Raw genomic sequence first — 19,706 nt, forward strand, 5'->3', positions numbered from 1 at the left:
GTGACGCGCAATGGACTGGTCCGGGGGCCTCCAACGCGGGCCTCAAAAGATTGGATGACTGTTTGGCTTCGTGTCAGAGATGGCCCCCCTGGCTCCCCCCCGCACTCCGGGATCTTGCCCGGCTGCCTGAGGGCTTCGAAGCGGGGCGGGGGGCCCTGTCCGTTGGTTGGTGCTTGTCCACTGGGGGAGGGCATGCCTTTGACAAACACAGGCAAACACAGACATGTCTTCACTTGGGGAGGGGGGAACATGTTTGTGAGAAACACACACGGGACTGTCCGAAATCCCAGGGCCCGCCCAGGGCTTGGGGGGAGTGCACGGGCGAGGTCTAAGACATGTCTGTCAAAAAAAATTTTCTTGCCAAAAATCCAGGGGCGCACTGCCCCTGGTGCCTCCGGGTGGACCCCATCACGGCTGCGTCTGGTTTTCCGTTCAGAGGCCCCAGGAATTAGGGGGGGCTTGATCAGCTCTTGACCTGCCGCATTGACCCGGTCGGTGTCTCCGATTCCCGCTTTTTCGGCTACGACCAACCAGCTTTCGGCCTCCGCGTGGTGCAACGCAATTGGCTGTGCAGTTGGTTTGCCCGCGCAAACCCCCGCAAACTCGTGAGGCTTCCCCTGCCGACCAGACGTGCCTCCGCCATCGTCGCAAAGCATGGCGGAGTGGGTGCCAAGCAACTGGCGTGAGGAGTGGGCGGAGCAGGCGGCCGCGGCCATGGAGGAAAAGGGGCTGACGGAGCACGAGCGGGAGGCGGCGGAGGAGACCATGGTGCCGTTCCGCCTGGAGTCGCTGTTCCCTGACCGTGTCGATCTCGCCCACACGGTCCGCAGGAACTTGACCGCTGTTGTGGAGGACATCGAGGTCGACATGGTGGAGAAGGAGTTTCTGGGCGAGCGACCACGAAGTAAGTCTTGTCAAGAAACGAGTGGGCGGCGGCCCCCGGAAGCTGTTCCTCGATGGGTGCAGTGTTCTGCAGCGGGCCCAGGAATGTTCCACCTTTGAACTCCAGGAGCTTGGGCAGCCCAAACTATATTCTCTGTTGGGCGGCCCAAGCTCTATTGCTCTATTCTCCTCTGAGGCCTAGCCTAGCGGCTTGCAAGCCGGCTCTGTTCTCCTCTGACGCCTAGCTGGCCAAAGGGGGACATTGGCCTACGGCCGCACAGCGCGGTTAGGAGCCACGGGATTCTAATCTGGAGAACCAGGTTTGAATCCCCACCCCTCCACTTGAAGCCAGCTGCATGGCCTTGGGTCAGTCACAGCTCTACCAGCTGGTATTTGGCTGGTCAGCACTCCAAAGTTAGGTTCTCCTCTGAGTTCTAGAAATCCTGTCTGCACCCAAGTGTCCCACAACCTAGAAAAGCATTTCTATTGATTTCAGTAGAAGCCGGGCTCAGTGCACAGTACATTGCCTGCATGGTTCTACCTCCTGAAGCAAGATAGAGAGCTTCCAGTGTTCAACCTTTTGTGTGCATTTTGCTATATAGGAAGTTCTGGAGTGTGGCATGCTATTTTAGCATCTACCATCTGAAGAATGTGATTGAGATCACAAGATTCTGCACTTTGGAAAGAGGTTAGGTAAAGGACTATGCAGCAGTACCAATGCAGGTTTTATATGTTTTTTATACACCCAACCTCCAAAAGGAGAACTTTTAAAGAGCTGATTTTTTTGTGCTTGCTCTTAACAGGATTGAATAAACTGTGAAATATTAAAATGATATCTAATGGTTATAATGATTATGGTCAGCAATTGATGGTGATACAGAAGTGAACATAAACAAAAGGTTGCAGCTCTGCTTGTCAGAGGCAATATTACATCAACAAACCGACTGTACAGCCGATTGTGTGGCGCCAGGCGCAGGCCGAGCTGCCAGAGAGCTGGGAAACACAGCGCTCATGTTTGAGGATGGTACGCACAGCTGGAAGGCTTGCTCTGTTCTCCACTGAGGCCTAGCTGGCCAAAGGGGGACATTGGCCTGCGGCCTCGCAGCGTGCCCGGGCAAGTTCCACTTCTATACTCTGGGTGCTGGGGATAGGTCAACAAAAGGTGCTGGCGAAGGCTACTGGTGGCTCTTGCCAGGGAGAAGGGACACACGGCTCGCATGTTTGGGGAGGGGCCGCACAGCTTGCGGGCTTGCTCCCTTCTCCTTTGAGGCCTAGCTGGCTAAAGGGGAGCATGGGCTGGGCCAGCAGCGTGCGCGGACACGTCCCAATATGACCAACAAGAGTCCAGCGGATATGCACGCTGTGTGTCCTGGTGCAGCCTGGAGCGGGGAACTGTCAGGGAGATGGGACGCACATAGCACTCATGGTTGGGGAGGGTCCACATAGCTTGCAGGCTTGCTCCTTTCTCCTCTCTAGGCCTAGCTGGCTAAAGCGGAGCATGGGCTTGGCCGGCAGCATGCCCGGGCAAGTTCCACTTTTGCACTCGGCATAGGTCGGGCGAGAAGCGTGTCCAGACAATTTTACGGTCAGTAGAGAAGCGGGCCCGGTCATCCCCCAATATGACAGAAGAGGTGCTGGGGAAGGCTGGGGGTGGCGATTGCCAGGGAGAAGGGACACACGGCTTGCAGGTTTGGGGATGGGCATCACCAATCGATTGAAATTCCTTAATCGTTACACCGCCTGTCTTTCAGCCAGTGACACCGAGCGACGGATGGAGGCTGTGGGGTTGGCCCATGAGAGAATCCAGGCACGCCGGGACCAGTTTTGGAGTAAGTGGCTAATGGCGGCCCACTGGGCGCTGCGAGGTCACTGTTGGGTCGACAGAGGGCGCCTAGATGGGGGCTTTGGTCGGTGTTTCCACAATGCTCAGTAGTATGGTTGGTCGGGGCAAAGACTGCTTATTGCATTCCAATTGGTTTCCCGCCAGCAGGCCCCACTGCGGGGAAGGAAGAGGAGGAGGAGGAGGAGGAGATTGACCTGCTGGATGGTGGGATGTCTCCTGCCGCCTTTCTCACGGCAACTCAGCGTGGAAGACCGCACGCACCCGAGCAACTCCGCGAAGAGCCTGGGACTTCGACCCCGCGTCCACCCTCGCCAAAAAGAGTGAGGGCATTCTCGCGTGTCCCGAGCTTTGCCCAGGTGCTTGGCCGTCGAAGGGGGGGGCCGTCTGGCTCGATGGACAGTTGAGTGAATGGACACAGGGGGCCTGGGGTTCCCGCCTGCCATGGTGAGCCCTGTCTGTCGGCAAAATAAAGCTTTGTTTAAACTTAACAGGCTCCGCACACTGAATACACATGTCCTGGATCCGGAAACGGGTTGCGCTTTGAGCAGGTCTGCATGTTTTGGGAACCCATTTTCTGGGATAGTCTTTAAACAGAAGGTGCTGGGGAAGCCTGGAGGGTGCTCTTGCCGGGGGGCTGGAACACACACACAACTTGGATTTGGGGGGAAGGGAGGCTGAGGTATAACGTTTTCTGGCTCAATATTGACACATGAGGTCCAGGGCACACCTGGGGGGTGATCTGGCCAAAGGGCCTGGAACCAGCACCCTGGATTTGGGCGGGGGGGGGGGAAGGAACACAGATCTGGCAGGGCTGCTCCTTTCTCCGCTGGGCCATGGCTGGGAAGAGCCATGCACGGCCCTGCCGTGTCTCCACAGGCAGGGGAGGCCTGGAGCAAACCCTTTTCTGGCTCAATATTGACACATGAGGGGGGGCAGGGGGGTTTGGGGACTCCTTAGCCAAGTCTCCCCGAAGTGGCCTGTGTCCTCCATGTTGAGATCGGGGGGGGGGGCAGGGAGGGAGAAGCAGGACAGGACACAAGGAAGATTTGGAGAACAGAGGCCGCGGCTGGCCAGTCGTACAAATTCAATGAGAGGCTAGTGTTTTCTCGCAGGAGTGATCTGAAGGACAAAAGAGAGGTCCCCAGGGCGCGGCCAGGGCATGCCTGTCGCGGAAACATGTGCAAATCTGGCCAAAGGGCCTGGAACCAGCACCCTGGATTTGGGCGGGGGGTGGGAAGGAACACAGATCTGGCAGGGTTGCTCCTTTCTCCTCCGGCCCATGGCTGGGAAGAGCCATGCAAGGCCCTGCCGTGTCTCCCCAGGCAGGGGAGGCCTGGAGCAAACCCCTTTCTGGCTCAATATTGACACATGAGGTCCAGGGCACACCTGGGGGGTGATCTGGCCAAAGGGCCTGGAACCAGCACCCTGGATTTGGGCGGGGGGGGGGAAGGAACACAGATCTGGCAGGGCTGCTCCTTTCTCCGCTGGGCCATGGCTGGGAAGAGCCATGCACGGCCCTGCCGTGTCTCCACAGGCAGGGGAGGCCTGGAGCAAACCCCTTTCTGGCTCAATATTGACACATGAGGTCCAGGGCACACCTGGGGGGTGATCTGGCCAAAGGGCCTGGAACCAGCACCCTGGATTTGGGCGGGGGGGGGGGGGAAGGAACACAGATCTGGCAGGGCTGCTCCTTTCTCCGCTGGGCCATGGCTGGGAAGAGCCATGCACGGCCCTGCCGTGTCTCCACAGGCAGGGGAGGCCTGGAGCAAACCCTTTTCTGGCTCAATATTGACACATGAGGGGGGGCAGGGGGGTTTGGGGACTCCTTAGCCAAGTCTCCCCGAAGTGGCCTGTGTCCTCCATGTTGAGATCGGGGGGGGGCAGGGAGGGAGAAGCAGGACAGGACACAAGGAAGATTTGGAGAACAGAGGCCGCGGCTGGCCAGTCGTACAAATTCAATGAGAGGCTAGTGTTTTCTCGCAGGAGTGATCTGAAGGACAAAAGAGAGGTCCCCAGGGCGCGGCCAGGGCATGCCTGTCGCGGAAACGTGCAAATCTGGCCAAAGGGCCTGGAACCAGCACCCTGGATTTGGGCGGGGGGTGGGAAGGAACACAGATCTGGCAGGGTTGCTCCTTTCTCCTCCGGCCCATGGCTGGGAAGAGCCATGCAAGGCCCTGCCGTGTCTCCCCAGGCAGGGGAGGCCTGGAGCAAACCCCTTTCTGGCTCAATATTGACACATGAGGTCCAGGGCACACCTGGGGGGTGATCTGGCCAAAGGGCCTGGAACCAGCACCCTGGATTTGGGCGGGGGGGGGGGAAGGAACACAGATCTGGCAGGGCTGCTCCTTTCTCCGCTGGGCCATGGCTGGGAAGAGCCATGCACGGCCCTGCCGTGTCTCCACAGGCAGGGGAGGCCTGGAGCAAACCCTTTTCTGGCTCAATATTGACACATGAGGGGGGGCAGGGGGGTTTGGGGACTCCTTAGCCAAGTCTCCCCGAAGTGGCCTGTGTCCTCCATGTTGAGATCGGGGGGGGGCAGGGAGGGAGAAGCAGGACAGGACACAAGGAAGATTTGGAGAACAGAGGCCGCGGCTGGCCAGTCGTACAAATTCAATGAGAGGCTAGTGTTTTCTCGCAGGAGTGATCTCGCAGGTCGCGCCCCCCCCCGGTCGGTGAAAAATTCATGGGGACACCGGCGGCCGCCAGCGCGGTTCCCACCCGTCGGTCTCAGCAGACGCGAAAAAGGGAGGCGGGCCGGGCGGGCGGCGATGCGGGGCTCGAACAAGGAGTCCCAGGGCACTAAGCAGGCCTTCCTGCTTGTTGCTCTACGGGACTCCTGTGCGGCAGCCCCCTCTGATAGCATGCATATTTCGGCTGCGACCTTCGGGGAGGGAATTCAGGGGGGGGGAGGCAGAGCGCATCTTAACATCGGATGACTTCACCCTTGCATCGCACAAAAGGGAAATATGAAGGACAAAGGAGTGGCGCTTGGGGCGCGTCGAATACATGCCTGTCGCGCAAACATGTGCAAATGAAACGGCCCGCAAACCAACTTGGGGCCCTGAGAGGAGAACATGCAAAACCTGCCCCCACGGGGCCTGCCGCGCGCCCATTGAATCCCACAAACGAAACCTGCTCTGTTGGAACCAGGTGCCAGGTCGCTTATTCATGGTGGAGCCCCGCGGCAGGCCTCACCGGAAACCCTCCGCCACTCTTGGCACAAGGCAAATCTCTCCTGCAAGTCCTATAATTGTGCCTCAAACACAAAGTCAGGAGAACAGAAACGGCAGGGGGGTTTGGGGAGTCCTTCGCCAAGTCTCCCCGAAGTGGCCTGTGTCCTCCATGTTGAGATCGGGGGGGGGGGGGGCAGGGAGGGAGAAGCAGGACAGGACACAAGGAAGATTTGGAGAACAGAGGCCGCGGCTGGCCAGTCGTTCAAATTCAATGAGAGGCTAGTGTTTTCTCGCAGGAGTGATCTGAAGGACAAAAGAGAGGTCCCCGGGGCGCGGCCAGGGCATGCCTGTCGCGGAAACATGTGCAAATCACACTGCCTGCACAGCAACTTGGGCCCCAGAAAAAAAGAAGTAGGCAACGCGGGCCAGGCAAGGATCGAACGGGGATCACAATGGACTCAAAGCCATCCCTCTTGCCGCGCGCCCATTTGATCCCCCGAACGAAACCTGCTCCGTTGGAACAGTGGTGGGGAAAGTCCTCCCCCTGCCCCGAGAAACGGCAGGCTGGGAAGGAATATGCAGATTTTTCCTATTGTGCACGCCTATCCGCCCGGTACTGCCGGTATTTAACCGGTGTGCGCCCCGAAAAGTAAGGCTTTTCAGCCCATAACCGACCAAGCACCATCCCCTCGTCTTCGCCCGATGCTGAAACTTGGCATCCGCCACGCAGCGTCGAGCACCCGTGACCTGACCGCAAGAGGGCTGGGATGGAGCCTGTGGGCGATAAAACCGGGAATATGAGGGCGACTTCTTTATTCAGAGCCAAGTTCGACCGCCGCGCAATGTGGCGGTTTGGTGAGAGCCCCGTTTCCACGTGGAGCAGGGTTTCTCGCGAGCTCGAAAAATGCTTGCGGTCATATGCCCACCCATGAACTCAGCTTCTGCTGAGACGATACAACACTTAGGGCCCCCGCGGGGGCCCGACAAAACAGTGACAAAAGGAAGGGCGCAGACAATGGGCAAGCCATCACCATGAGTAGGCCTGGGTGGGGAAGTCCTGTGGGTGGAGCGGAGCCTGGATGACTGGCTGGCCAACCCGCTTATTCGTATGTAAATTGAGAGCAGAGAGCATGGGAGCAGAGTAGCTGCAATGGTTGGGCGGGCGCCGGGCAGGAGCAGGCACAGTCAGCACATTCTTTCCCCGCTGCAAGCACACCTGGGCTTTCGCAAGGCTGCGGAGAGGCTGGATTGCGGTTTGCCTTGGCGCCCACCATGACTGAAACGTCACGATCGCTGCGTGGTGTGCTGGCGGCGTAGTCGCCACATCTCCATGGGCGCCGCCGAAATCCCACATGGCCCTGCTGCCACACTGTGGCTGGCAGGGTGGTGGAGGGCCCCGATTCCACGTGGAACCGGGACTCTCACCATTGCACTCCTTTGTGGTTAAATTTTGTGCGGCAATGCCCGGACCAGGCCGGATTAGACTAAAGATCCAATAGCCTGGCCTTCGAATTTGGCTCTGAATAAGGGAGGGCCCTCACGCAACCCTCCCGATCTCTTGGTAAAGGACATTAGCAGAGCACCAGGCATCCTGAAAGGCGCACACAAAGCGAAGCCCAGTAGGCTGTATGTGCCACCCCCAGTAATCCCAGCTCTGTGTCCCTGCTCCCAGGCCTGCCAACCAGGGTCCCCTCTGTATTATTCCCCGGAAAATATCCCAGGCGTGTGCTCCCGCTCCCGGCCCAGAGCACAGTCAAGGCTCCCCCCGGGCCCTTCCTGTGAAAACTCTCCCTGCAAGCAGCTTCCAGATTTGCCTTTAGTGAGGAGTCTGCTGGTTTTCCATGTCACCAAATGTGGGAGATTCTGCCCAAAGAAAATATGATTTCCTCATGCAGTTGAGCCAATTCTTTATAGTTGTTTTATTAAACCAAAATGTCACATGCACGCGCACACACACACACACACACACACACACACACACAACAGTTTGCCGCAACCCTATGAGGGGGTCATGTTTAATTCAGGTGACCAAACAGCGCAATGAACTCATTAGGTGTTATAAAGAGTGACTGCTAGATATTTATCAATGGTATATAAAGTTTCAGGAAATTGTTGGAATCTAGTGAAAGCCAGACTAGAAGCAATTTTGGGGTGGGGTAATTTTAAGAACGGCTACCCAGGAGCTGGACTTTGCTTAGCAAGAGACGATTTTAAACATCATTATAGGTTGAGACACATTTTGGGGTGAAGTCTTCCATGATGGTTTTTTTTTTTGTGTGCCTCTTTCCATTTGTATGCACCGGTCGGAATGGGACCTGGGGATAGGGAACACACAGCAAACCAAACCCGGGGTATGCCGTGTGAGCCCCAACTCGAAGCGGTTCCCGCCCCCAGGCCAGAGCAACCGCCAGGCTGCAACAGCACGATCTCTTGAAAAATAAAAGTCAGAGCATGTAGAGGGTTGCCCTAACTCCGGTCAGGCGGGCGGTCCAAGCACCAGCCAAGCCTCTAGAGGCCCCTCCCCGGCAATAAACAAAAAAACCGCGAACGTGATGGGTCGCCCAGGATCGAGCGAGGATCCCCATGAGCACAAAACCGTCGTTCTATCCTCGTGCCCATGGGGTCCTCTGCCTAAAACGGCACCGAACGGCACCAAAGAGCAGTCCTTCGACCCGGCCACCCTCCCCCGTGCTCGCCCAAACACACAGATGCTGTTCCTCCGCCCGCCCGCCCCCCGCCCACCACCACCTTCGACGCGGCCCCCCTCCCCCGTGCTCGCCCAAACACACAGATGCTGTCCCTCCGCCCGCCTCACCACCATCCCACCCCCCCGCCCTGGATAGAGACACACAGTCTGAAACCGGCTGTACCGGTCACAGCTTTATTGGATTATCGGCCATGCTGGAAGTGCGCACTTATGGCGGCACGAATCGATACTGCCCGCGCGGTAAGAGCGGCCTCGGACCAGGGAATCTGCGGCCGCTCATCCGCGGGCTCCATCAGCGGCTCGCGCGGGAACGGCCCGTAAACGATGTCCCCGCGCGAGAGGCAAATGTTGTGAAGGATGCAGCAGGTGGTGATTACCGCGACCATGAGGCGCTCGCTGACAAGTAGGGGCCGCTGTAAATAAAGCCAGCGATTTTTCAGAATTCCGAACGAGCGTTCCACACTCATGCGCGCCCGGCTCAGTCTGTAGTTAAAGCGCTCCTGGGCGCGCGTTGATGGCGCCGGATAGGGCTTCATGAGCCAGGGCCGAAGAGGATAGGCGGGGTCCCCGATGATTACCGGGTCGAATGTGACCCCCTCCAGAGTGACCGGCCGCTTCGGGCGACGGGCGCCATCCTCGAGTCTCTTGAAAAGGGGCGAGTTACGGAGCACACGCGCGTCGTGCGCCCTTCCCGGGAAGCCCACAAAAATGTCCAGGAATCGTGCATCGCTGTCCACCACCGCCTGGAGAATCATGGAGCAGTATCCCTTGCGGTTGATGTACTTGTCCCCAGAGAAAGGCGGAGAACGGATCTCGATGTGTGTCCCGTCCACGGCGCCCCAGGCATTGGGGAATCCCCTCTCCTCGAACCCGGAGATAATGTCCTCGAGGTAATCGATGCAGATCCACTTCTCGGTCAGCTTTGCAGCGATGAGCTCGCAGACCTCGTCGAATATCCCGCAGACGGTAGAGACGCCACGGCCAAATGCGGGCAGTGTCGCGGAGTTTGTGGTTCCCGTGGCAAGCTTCCAGATGGTGATGGCGATCATCTCCTCGGGAGGGACTGGGTCGCGCATGTGGGTCGTCTCGCGGACGAGATCTTCGCGAAGCTCCCCAACAATGTACTCGAACGTGGCACGTCGCATTCTGAACTGCTGCAGCCACTGCCCGTCACTGAACTCGTAGCGCTCCCACCACGGCCACCAGTGAGGGCATGCCCGGGGAAGCACCCATGCCTTCCTCGGCGGGAAAGCAACAATGAAGCACTGCGCCATCTCCTCCACGGACGCAAGTGTTGCCACCAACTGCCGCAGTCTTCTTCTTTGTCGCGCGCGGCGGCCGTTAACTTCCTCTCCCAGCCGCCTCCCGAGCAGGGCCACAGTGTCAGCTGTGGCAGCCGTAGAGCGGATGACCGACCGCGCGAACAAGGAGAGCGCGACCGCAAAGGCACGGAGTGTTTCTCTCGGCGGCTGGCCCCTGCTGCTCCTCTTCCCGTGAGCGGGCGCCATGGCGTGACGGCGACCGCAACGGTTCCCGCCCCACAACGGCCCCTTCTCCTTAGACGTCCGCCCCCCCGCCCCCTCGTGACGTGGCCGACACTGTCCAATGCCGCGCGAGTGTGACGCCCAGACGCTCTCGAGCAGCCGTCTCTTGCAGCGAGTCGACAGGCGATTGGTCCCCTGCCGGCCACGTCAGCGTCGCGCCCCCCTCCAACTTACTGTAAAGGCAGCCCGAAACTGACCGCGAAGACAGCCGTTGACGATCGTTTGTTGCTCCCGAGCCCAGCAAAGGACACCCAGAACGGCCAACCGCAACATGGACTCCACCGCGCCTCCCGAACCCGCAAGCAGTCTGCCTCTCTTGATCACCCTCAGCACCAGCCCCACGTCCTGCACCGGTGCCGGACTCTCGGTGGTCCCGGCGGCCCGAGGCAAGAAGGCAAAGGCCGCCCCCTGGTCTGACGAGGAAACGAGAGCCCTCATCCAGATTTGGGGGGACGACGCTGTGCAGAGCAGGCTTTCCGCAAGCTACAGGAATGTGAGCCAGTTCCAGTGGATCGCGAACGAGATGGCGGCCAGGGGTTTCCCCAGGGACTGGGAGCAGTGTCGTGAGCGGGCGAAGACTCTGAGAAGGGGCTACAAGGAGTGTGTGGACGGGAACAGTCGTTCGGGACACGGGCGGAGGGTTTGGCCCTTCTTTGAGGAACTGAACCGGTTCCTGCGGCTGGAGCAGGATCTGGTGGTGCCACGGGTGATGGGCACTGGCGTCCCCCCAACCGTCGTTGACCGGCGTCGACGTTCGGCCAGAGCCACTGAGGGGGAACCGGAGGGGGATACCGACAATGTGGCCGGCGTTGGAACGGAGGACACCGAGGACACCTTCGAGGAGCCCGCCGGCGATTGCCTCCCAGAACGATCTGTGGCAGCAGCGGCCGGCGACCACTCCGCGGCAGAGACCGTCGGTGAGTAATGTCCCGTGGGCAGTTGTGCGGTCGGGAATGCGGGGTGCCTGCGGGAGGGAGGCCCCCATCTAACACCGTCTCCCTCGTTCTTCACACGCTACCCAGCCGACACCACGGCCGCCGGGACACGCCGTCTGTCTCCGGCGGAGCGAATGTCGAACCTCCGACTTCGGCGCCGGGAGCGCCCGCGCAACGAGGCGATCGTGTGCATGGAGGCGACTCGGCGTGCGGTGGAGAAAATATCGTCGGAGCTGACCGACTCCTGCGCAGTGGAGAAGGAGGCGCGGCAGAGTGAGGCTGCTGACCGAGGCGAGCAAAAAGAACTGTTTAGCCGGGCGGTTGAAGCGGCAGAGCGCCAAGCAGCCACGGCAGAAAGCTGCATGCGCGACATGGTGCGCCTCCTGGAGAGGATGGTCTCCGCGGTTGAGGCCCCCGCTGCCCCACCATCAAGCACTGCCGGCCCCAGGGACTCCGCAGACGGTGAGGCCCCCACAGCCGACGCTCCCGACCACGCTCCCACGGCGGATCCCGCCGCAGATGAGAACCGGCCGCCGGAGCCGCCCGCTCCACGCCCAAAGAGGTTCCGTGTCCGGGCCGACCCCGAACCCCTTCCTAGGGGCTACCTGTTTGCAAAAAGGCAGCGCTGCCCACCACGACGCTACCGGCTGTAGGGTGTATGAGGCCCCTCTGCACCGGGGTCTAATCGTCTGATCGGGCATTCCTATTAATGTGTTTTCCCAATGTTGGGGGGGTTACTTTTTGTTTCTAACCGGTGTCGGCTGTGGGGCGGATTTCGGACGCATAAGGGTGGGAGCTTGGGCGGTGGGAGACGCCGGCCTTTCGAGAGATCCGGCCGGGGAGGGGTGGCGGCCAGTTGTGCCGGTCACGGTCCACGGGGGTTGGTTGGGGGGCGGTTGCTTGTTATCCAGCACCACCCTCGTTGACTTGTGCTCCAGCACTTCTAATGTTCGCTTGAATTGAGTGCACCATGTTTTTTTTCCTGAATAAAGACACTTTCACGACCGCTTTGCTTGTCTTTTTAGCAAACACTGGGGATTGGTAAAGGGGAACAAGTTTTTCCTCCCTTTTACATTCACTTCGCCCCACCCCAAACTACGCTGCCTCACCTCCTTCTGCAAGGAAGCGCGCCCTCCCCCCCCCATTCCCTGCCCATTTTATCAGAAAACAATACATGTAAAGTTATGTTTCCTACTTCGCCGAGGGAACGGCCCCCTTCCCGGCCATGACATAAGCCCGAATAGACCCGTTGCCCTTGGCGGGGCACCGCGGCCAGTGAACAAGTCGCCCGCTCACTGTCATCGGTGCTCCGCGTTCGAATCCGCAGTGCACACACGTGGATGATCGCAACATTCAAGCAGTCATCCACGCGTGTGCACTTTTATCAGTCGCCACCCTGCACCGTGACGGCCCCCCCCCCGGGCCAGTGAGGGAACGCGGTTGGGAGAATAAAGAGCAAGCACACACACCGACCCCCAAAAGCCCCATCACGGGGTGATGTGATGGCTTCCTCGGGCTCATTGCCCATTGGCTCCTTTCCCGTTTATTTGCCCAATGGTTGCCACTTTTAAGCTGCAGGAAACATTTTTGGTTCACTTCATTCCCGCCCCCAAATTCCCGGCAATCCAAACAAATGTTTTGCAGACCCTCCCACCCCCCCAAACCGATTGGACCTTTCCCCCCGAGGCCACGCCCCCCATTCCCCGGGGTCTCTGTTGGCCGAGGCCGCCCCCCCCCTTACAGGGCGAGAGATAAGCCCGAATAGCACCAGCTACCCTTAGCGGGGCCCCACGGGCAGTGCGCACGGCGCTCGCCCACTGCCTATGGCGCCCCGCGTTCGAACCCGGTGTGCGCATATGTGGGCGATTGGAGTACTGATCAACCGACCGCGCATGCGCATTTTGTCCTTTTCCCCACCCAGGCACCCACCCAGTCCCACGAACCCCCCTTTCCTGAAGGAGGTCCACCCATGCCCCCCCCTGGTGCCCAGCTTGGCCCTAGAGGAGAAAAGAGCAAGCTTGCAAGCCGCGTGTCCCGTTCCACAAACATGCAGGCTGCATTGCCGCACCCCTCGCTATGGGTGCTATGTGTGCCCCCTCTGCCTGGCAAGAGCCACCTGAAGGCTTCCCCAGCCCCTTGTCCCTCTCAGCTTGGGACATGTCCAGGCACGCTTCTCGCCCGTCCCACGCCAGGCACCCACCCAGTAGGCCTCAAAGGAGAAGGGAGCAAGCCTGCATGCCAAAGATGGGTGCTATGTGTGCCCCCTCTGCCTGGCAAGAGCCACCTGAAGGCTTCCCCAGCCCCTTGTCCCTCTCAGCTCGGGACATGTCCAGGCACGCTTCTTGCCCGTCCCAAGGCACCCACCCAGTAGGCCTCAAAGGAGAAGGGAGCAAGCCTGCATGCCAAAGATGGGTGCTATGTGTGCCCTCTCTGCCTGGCAAGAGCCAGTAGGCCTCAAAGGAGAAGGGAGCAAGCCTGCATGCCAAAGATGGGTGCCATGTGTGCCCTCTCTGCCTGGCAAGAGCCAGTAGGCCTCAAAGGAGAAGGGAGCAAGCCTGCATGCCAAAGATGGGTGCTATGTGTGCCCCCTCTGCCTGGCAAGAGCCAGTAGGCCTCAAAGGAGAAGGGAGCAAGCCTGCATGCCAAAGATGGGTGCTATGTGTGCCCTCTCTGCCTGGCAAGAGCCAGTAGGCCTCAAAGGAGAAGGGAGCAAGCCTGCATGCCAAAGATGGGTGCTATGTGTGCCCCCTCTGCCTGGCAAGAGCCACCTGAAGGCTTCCCCAGCCCCTTGTCCCTCTCAGCTTGGGACATGTCCAGGCACGCTTCTCGCCCGTCCCACGCCAGGCACCCACCCAGTAGGCCTCAAAGGAGAAGGGAGCAAGCCTGCATGCCAAAGATGGGTGCTATGTGTGCCCCCTCTGCCTGGCAAGAGCCACCTGAAGGCTTCCCCAGCCCCTTGTCCCTCTCAGCTCGGGACATGTCCAGGCACGCTTCTCGCCCGTCCCACGCCAGGCACCCACCCAGTAGGCCTCAAAGGAGAAGGGAGCAAGCCTGCATGCCAAAGATGGGTGCTATGTGTGCCCTCTCTGCCTGGCAAGAGCCACCTGAAGGCTTCCCCAGCCCCTTGTCCCTCTCAGCTCGGGACATGTCCAGGCACGCTTCTCGCCCGTCCCACGCCAGGCACCCACCCAGTAGGCCTCAAAGGAGAAGGGAGCAAGCCTGCATGCCAAAGATGGGTGCTATGTGTGCCCTCTCTGCCTGGCAAGAGCCAGTAGGCCTCAAAGGAGAAGGGAGCAAGCCTGCATGCCAAAGATGGGTGCTATGTGTGCCCCCTCTGCCTGGCAAGAGCCACCTGAAGGCTTCCCCAGCCCCTTGTCCCTCTCAGCTTGGGACATGTCCAGGCACGCTTCTCGCCCGTCCCACGCCAGGCACCCACCCAGTAGGCCTCAAAGGAGAAGGGAGCAAGCCTGCATGCCAAAGATGGGTGCTATGTGTGCCCCCTCTGCCTGGCAAGAGCCACCTGAAGGCTTCCCCAGCCCCTTGTCCCTCTCAGCTCGGGACATGTCCAGGCACGCTTCTCGCCCGTCCCACGCCAGGCACCCACCCAGTAGGCCTCAAAGGAGAAGGGAGCAAGCCTGCATGCCAAAGATGGGTGCTATGTGTGCCCTCTCTGCCTGGCAAGAGCCAGTAGGCCTCAAAGGAGAAGGGAGCAAGCCTGCATGCCAAAGATGGGTGCCATGTGTGCCCTCTCTGCCTGGCAAGAGCCAGTAGGCCTCAAAGGAGAAGGGAGCAAGCCTGCATGCCAAAGATGGGTGCTATGTGTGCCCCCTCTGCCTGGCAAGAGCCACCTGAAGGCTTCCCCAGCCCCTTGTCCCTCTCAGCTTGGGACATGTCCAGGCACGCTTCTCGCCCGTCCCACGCCAGGCACCCACCCAGTAGGCCTCAAAGGAGAAGGGAGCAAGCCTGCATGCCAAAGATGGGTGCTATGTGTGCCCTCTCTGCCTGGCAAGAGCCAGTAGGCCTCAAAGGAGAAGGGAGCAAGCCTGCATGCCAAAGATGGGTGCCATGTGTGCCCTCTCTGCCTGGCAAGAGCCAGTAGGCCTCAAAGGAGAAGGGAGCAAGCCTGCATGCCAAAGATGGGTGCTATGTGTGCCCCCTCTGCCTGGCAAGAGCCACCTGAAGGCTTCCCCAGCCCCTTGTCCCTCTCAGCTTGGGACATGTCCAGGCACGCTTCTCGCCCGTCCCACGCCAGGCACCCACCCAGTAGGCCTCAAAGGAGAAGGGAGCAAGCCTGCATGCCAAAGATGGGTGCTATGTGTGCCCTCTCTGCCTGGCAAGAGCCAGTAGGCCTCAAAGGAGAAGGGAGCAAGCCTGCATGCCAAAGATGGGTGCTATGTGTGCCCCCTCTGCCTGGCAAGAGCCACCTGAAGGCTTCCCCAGCCCCTTGTCCCTCTCAGCTTGGGACATGTCCAGGCACGCTTCTCGCCCGTCCCACGCCAGGCACCCACCCAGTAGGCCTCAAAGGAGAAGGGAGCAAGCCTGCATGCCAAAGATGGGTGCCATGTGTGCCCTCTCTGCCTGGCAAGAGCCAGTAGGCCTCAAAGGAGAAGGGAGCAAGCCTGCATGCCAAAGATGGGTGCTATGTGTGCCCCCTCTGCCTGGCAAGAGCCACCTGAAGGCTTCCCCAGCCCCTTGTCCCTCTCAGCTCGGGACATGTCCAGGCACGCGCAGGGTAGTGTGGCCCCTGGAGGTGGGGGGTGGGGGGGGGTCTCCTCATGAAACGACTGTAAACAGGGATACAAGAAACATTTATTTACAACGCAACCGTGCTTGAACAAACCCCAATCACAGCAGGCTCTCTTTATGAGTGTGCACCGTCACCCGCCCCCCCCCCCTCCCCAGCAGTGTGGCCATGTCCCGGCGCATGTCCTGGACCGCTTGACCAATAGCCGTGATCTCCTCCGCCATCCTGGTCACCGCCGCCTCGGTTCGGTTCACTGCAGGAGAGAGCACAATGAGAGCCACGCACCCGCCATCCCGGCAGCTCACCCCATCTCCAGTAATGGGTTCCCTCCCCCCCCCACCTGTCTCCATTGGGGAAACATAGGACAATGGATCTTGCCGGCACGGTGATCAATACCGCGGCCACCACATAGCCACAGATCTTCGCCGTCGCCAGTGGCCCAAAACCCTGATGGCCCACCCGCCTCTCGAAGCAGAAATGGCACCCCGCTTACACACTCTGAGGCAGGCCTCCACCGCGACCTGCCCACGCACTGCTATGGGCACAGCCTCCCGCTCCAGCTCTGCCCTGCGCCCCTCCTCCCGCGAAGTCCCCGCGCTGGAACCGGATGAGTCTGTGCCGGTACAAAACGTTATGTGTTCAGGGATTTCAAGGGCGGGCAAAAGATTCACTTCTGCCAACGCCAGGCCCATCAAGCGCCCTGGCCGCGGCAGGGGGGGAGCCCTCCCCCGCCCTCATCCGCACATCCGTGTCACACCTGCAGACCCACCTTGCTCCATGGTTGTGGCGGACTCAGGGCGGATCGGGCTATCCGCCACCACTCCGGTGGGCGATGATGGCGGCGCACGGAGGACAACCGCGCCCGGCACCTCCTCCGCCTCCTCTCCACTGGTCACGGATATGATCTCTGCCCCGTGCTCCTCCCCTGCAGAAGAGCAAACAGTCAAGACACAGAGCTCCAGCGCCGCGCTCCCCTGGCCCGCCAAGCCGGCGCACCGCGCACTTTTTTGTCCCCCACCGGCAAAGGGGGCGTGCGAAGAAAGTCAGGGCCGGCGCAAAGCGCGCAAAGCGGAAAAGCTGCTCACCTCTCGGCTGCTGTCCCGCCGCCGCCAACCGTTCAGACTCCTCCTGAAGGCGCTCCATTGCGCGGTGGTGTGGCGGTGGTCGGAGCTGACCCCCCTGGCGCCAGCGCAGGAAGCGGTCCCGGAGCTGGCGGAACTTCCCACGGCATTCCTGTGGCGAGCGCGCGACGCCCGACACCGCCAGGCCGCGGGAGAGCGCCTCCCAGGCGTGCGGTGCACGTGCCCGCGCCCCGCGCATGAGCTCCCCCGCGTAGCCCATGCGCAGGATCGCTGTGAGCAGCATGTGGACCTCGAACCGACGCCAGGGGCTGCGCGCTCGGACACGAGGCGGCATCGCTCCACGCTGTGCGGCGCGCTCGCGTCTGGAAGGACTGTTATATCCCCTCGGCGAACGGTCCACAGCCACACTCCACGCACCCCGAGGGGATGCGGAACACATCAATCATCACGAGGCGCCCCGATTCGGCAACCCCAAGATCCGCCCCCACCACAAAGAAAGGTGGATTGGACCATCCAGGGAATTGAATGTCAGCAAAATGTTCATTGGGCGGACATGCAGGCGGGGAGCCGGCCCTCAAGACGTAACAGAATCGGCGGGCACAGGACCGGGGAGCCCAGTCCTTCAGGCCAGAGACGCCAACAGGTGTCTGCACAGCCGTGGGTCCTGCACACATGCGGCCAGTCAGCGTGTGGCGGGCTCTGGTCATGCCGGGTGCAGGACCTGCCCGCTGCTCTTGGGGCTGGCACCCCGCGTCACTTCGAACAGCCCTTTCAGCAAACCCCAACAAGCGTCGGCAAACCCGGACAGCGCGCATAGAGTGCTATGACGCGATGCCAACTTATAGTGACGATCAATGCATGACGCCACCTGCCGGCCACTTCAGGTGCAGCAACTGATGGCCTATTTCTCGGCCATTTTCCTGTGAGCATGCGCCAAGGGAAGCGCGTCACAGAAGTACAGCCGAGAACCCGTGGACGGTCGACCGCGAACGCGTGTAGGGGGGGTGCCGAAACACACGGGCAGCACGTGAACAGCAAAACCCGCTGGAGACACGTGTAAGTGCAATCGCGTGGACGGCACGTGAAATGCGTCACGTCTGTTTCGGCTCCTAGACTCTAGAGCATCAACTGCTGTTCAATTCCATGGGTGGCAGAGAAATTTGCACCAATTAAATCCGTAACTTACAAAATGCAGCCCTGAAGAATGATAGGCACGTTCTTTAGTGTAAGCAGATCACACAGAGGTGATGCCACTTGGCTCTGGTTCTTTTGGATCATGCTACAAGCTCCCTGGTTGCAACCTGTTAAGAATCCAGCTTAAGGGCAACCCAGTGCCTCCCAGTTTCAATCTGGTCCCTGGTGTTGATTCGCTTTTGCTCAGGAGGGCCTGAGCATCAGCTGCAGTTAAAGGTTTGATTTTTTTTTCCAACCAGAATTTGAATCCGGGATTGGTCTTCTATCTAAAACTATTCAAAGCAGTTTATAAACTGAGATTGAAATAAAAATCACAATTCAAACCACGAGACAGCAGGAGTTTGATAAACTCCATCAAATCAGGAGGCACATTGGTCATCTAGATTGCCTCCCCTCAAAAAAAGAGACCATCACCTCCTCTTAATTTGTCTATGCAATCTGCACTACAAGGTGAGTAGCATGGATGCGATGCCTGAAGAGCACAAACCAGTTCCAAAAACTGTTTCACTCACCCTCCCACTAGATGGAAATATGTTAAATTCCCCAAATTCCAAAGGGTGTTTCATTTCAAAGGCTGGAGAGAGATTCTCAGCTATCTGCGGTACATGTGCATTTTGGATGGCTCACAAGGCGAGTGTTTGGTCATATCACCAGAAACGGCTGTGAGATGGGGACAGAGGTTTTGGCAACCTGTGCTGCCTTGTGGAGCCGCTTTTAGGTCTCCTCCTCCGCGAGGAACTGGACGCTGTGCAAGACACCTTGACCACTGTTGGCAAGACAAAATGCAAACAGCAAACTCTGGCCCACACACTCTTGTGTGTGTGTGTGTGTGGGAGGGGGTGATATAGCCCCTCCCTCAATCCTGATTCCACAAAAGTCTACCCATAGAGGGACTAGTCATATATGGATTTGCCACATACCGATCGTGGCTGAGAAGATAACAATACCCAATACGTTCATCTCACTGTTGGTGCCAGGGAGGGTCCGGTAGGTCATTTCCGGAGATGGTGTGATTTCAAGGAGCACAGGCTGATGGACCTTGGGGTTTTCAGCATCCGGTGCAAAATAAACATAATTCAGAGACTTCAGTGGGATCTTTGGGAATCCAGAGGCTTTCGCTACTGGGACGAGGACTGTTCGGTACTAGAACCAAAGAAGAGTACAGCGGTCAGGAGGTAAGGGTCCCAGCAGGCTGGGCAGCTCTTTTCATTCCTAGTTTGATTGTTGGCTAAACTTAGCCTTGCCATTTTATGTAGATGGCCATCACCTTGGGAGGAATGAGCTGCAAAGCAAAGAGCTAATCTGTCCCCAGAAACCCTCATCTAACTACAGTTCACACTGGGCCAGGAGTTAAAAACAGCCCCTGGTTTTATTTTTATTTTTTGCATCAACAGACAAGCAAGGCTGAAGTCAACCAAAACCAGGCAGCACTCACTGGGATGACAGAACAAAACCCACAGGACCATGAGAACAACACCTTGTGTTGAAATGGACCATCAGGTTTATAATATGTTAGGGTTCATCATGTTGGTCTCTGGTTTGCACATGAATGCACTTTGGGAATTCAGCTATGGCCCAGGACAGAATGGTAGTCCTTTCTTA

At 59.2% G+C, this 19,706-nt stretch overlaps 2 protein-coding genes across 2 annotated transcripts in view; both read right to left on the minus strand.

Annotated features, from left to right (window-relative positions):
- KANK3 (KN motif and ankyrin repeat domains 3) overlaps positions 1-19,706 on the minus strand; it is a 240,435-nt gene that overhangs the window by 60,531 nt on the left and 160,198 nt on the right. The window lies entirely within an intron of this gene.
- Positions 1-19,706, minus strand: part of LOC129329806 (excitatory amino acid transporter 5-like) — a 50,953-nt gene that overhangs the window by 12,257 nt on the left and 18,990 nt on the right. Inside the window, exon 5 of the mRNA XM_054979458.1 lies at positions 19,025-19,247. Coding sequence (XP_054835433.1) covers positions 19,025-19,247 — 223 coding nt within the window. The remainder of the gene's footprint in view (positions 1-19,024; positions 19,248-19,706) is intronic.

This window comes from Eublepharis macularius, chromosome 5 (genome assembly GCF_028583425.1).
Source record: "Eublepharis macularius isolate TG4126 chromosome 5, MPM_Emac_v1.0, whole genome shotgun sequence".
Lineage (NCBI taxonomy): Eukaryota > Metazoa > Chordata > Lepidosauria > Squamata > Eublepharidae > Eublepharis > Eublepharis macularius.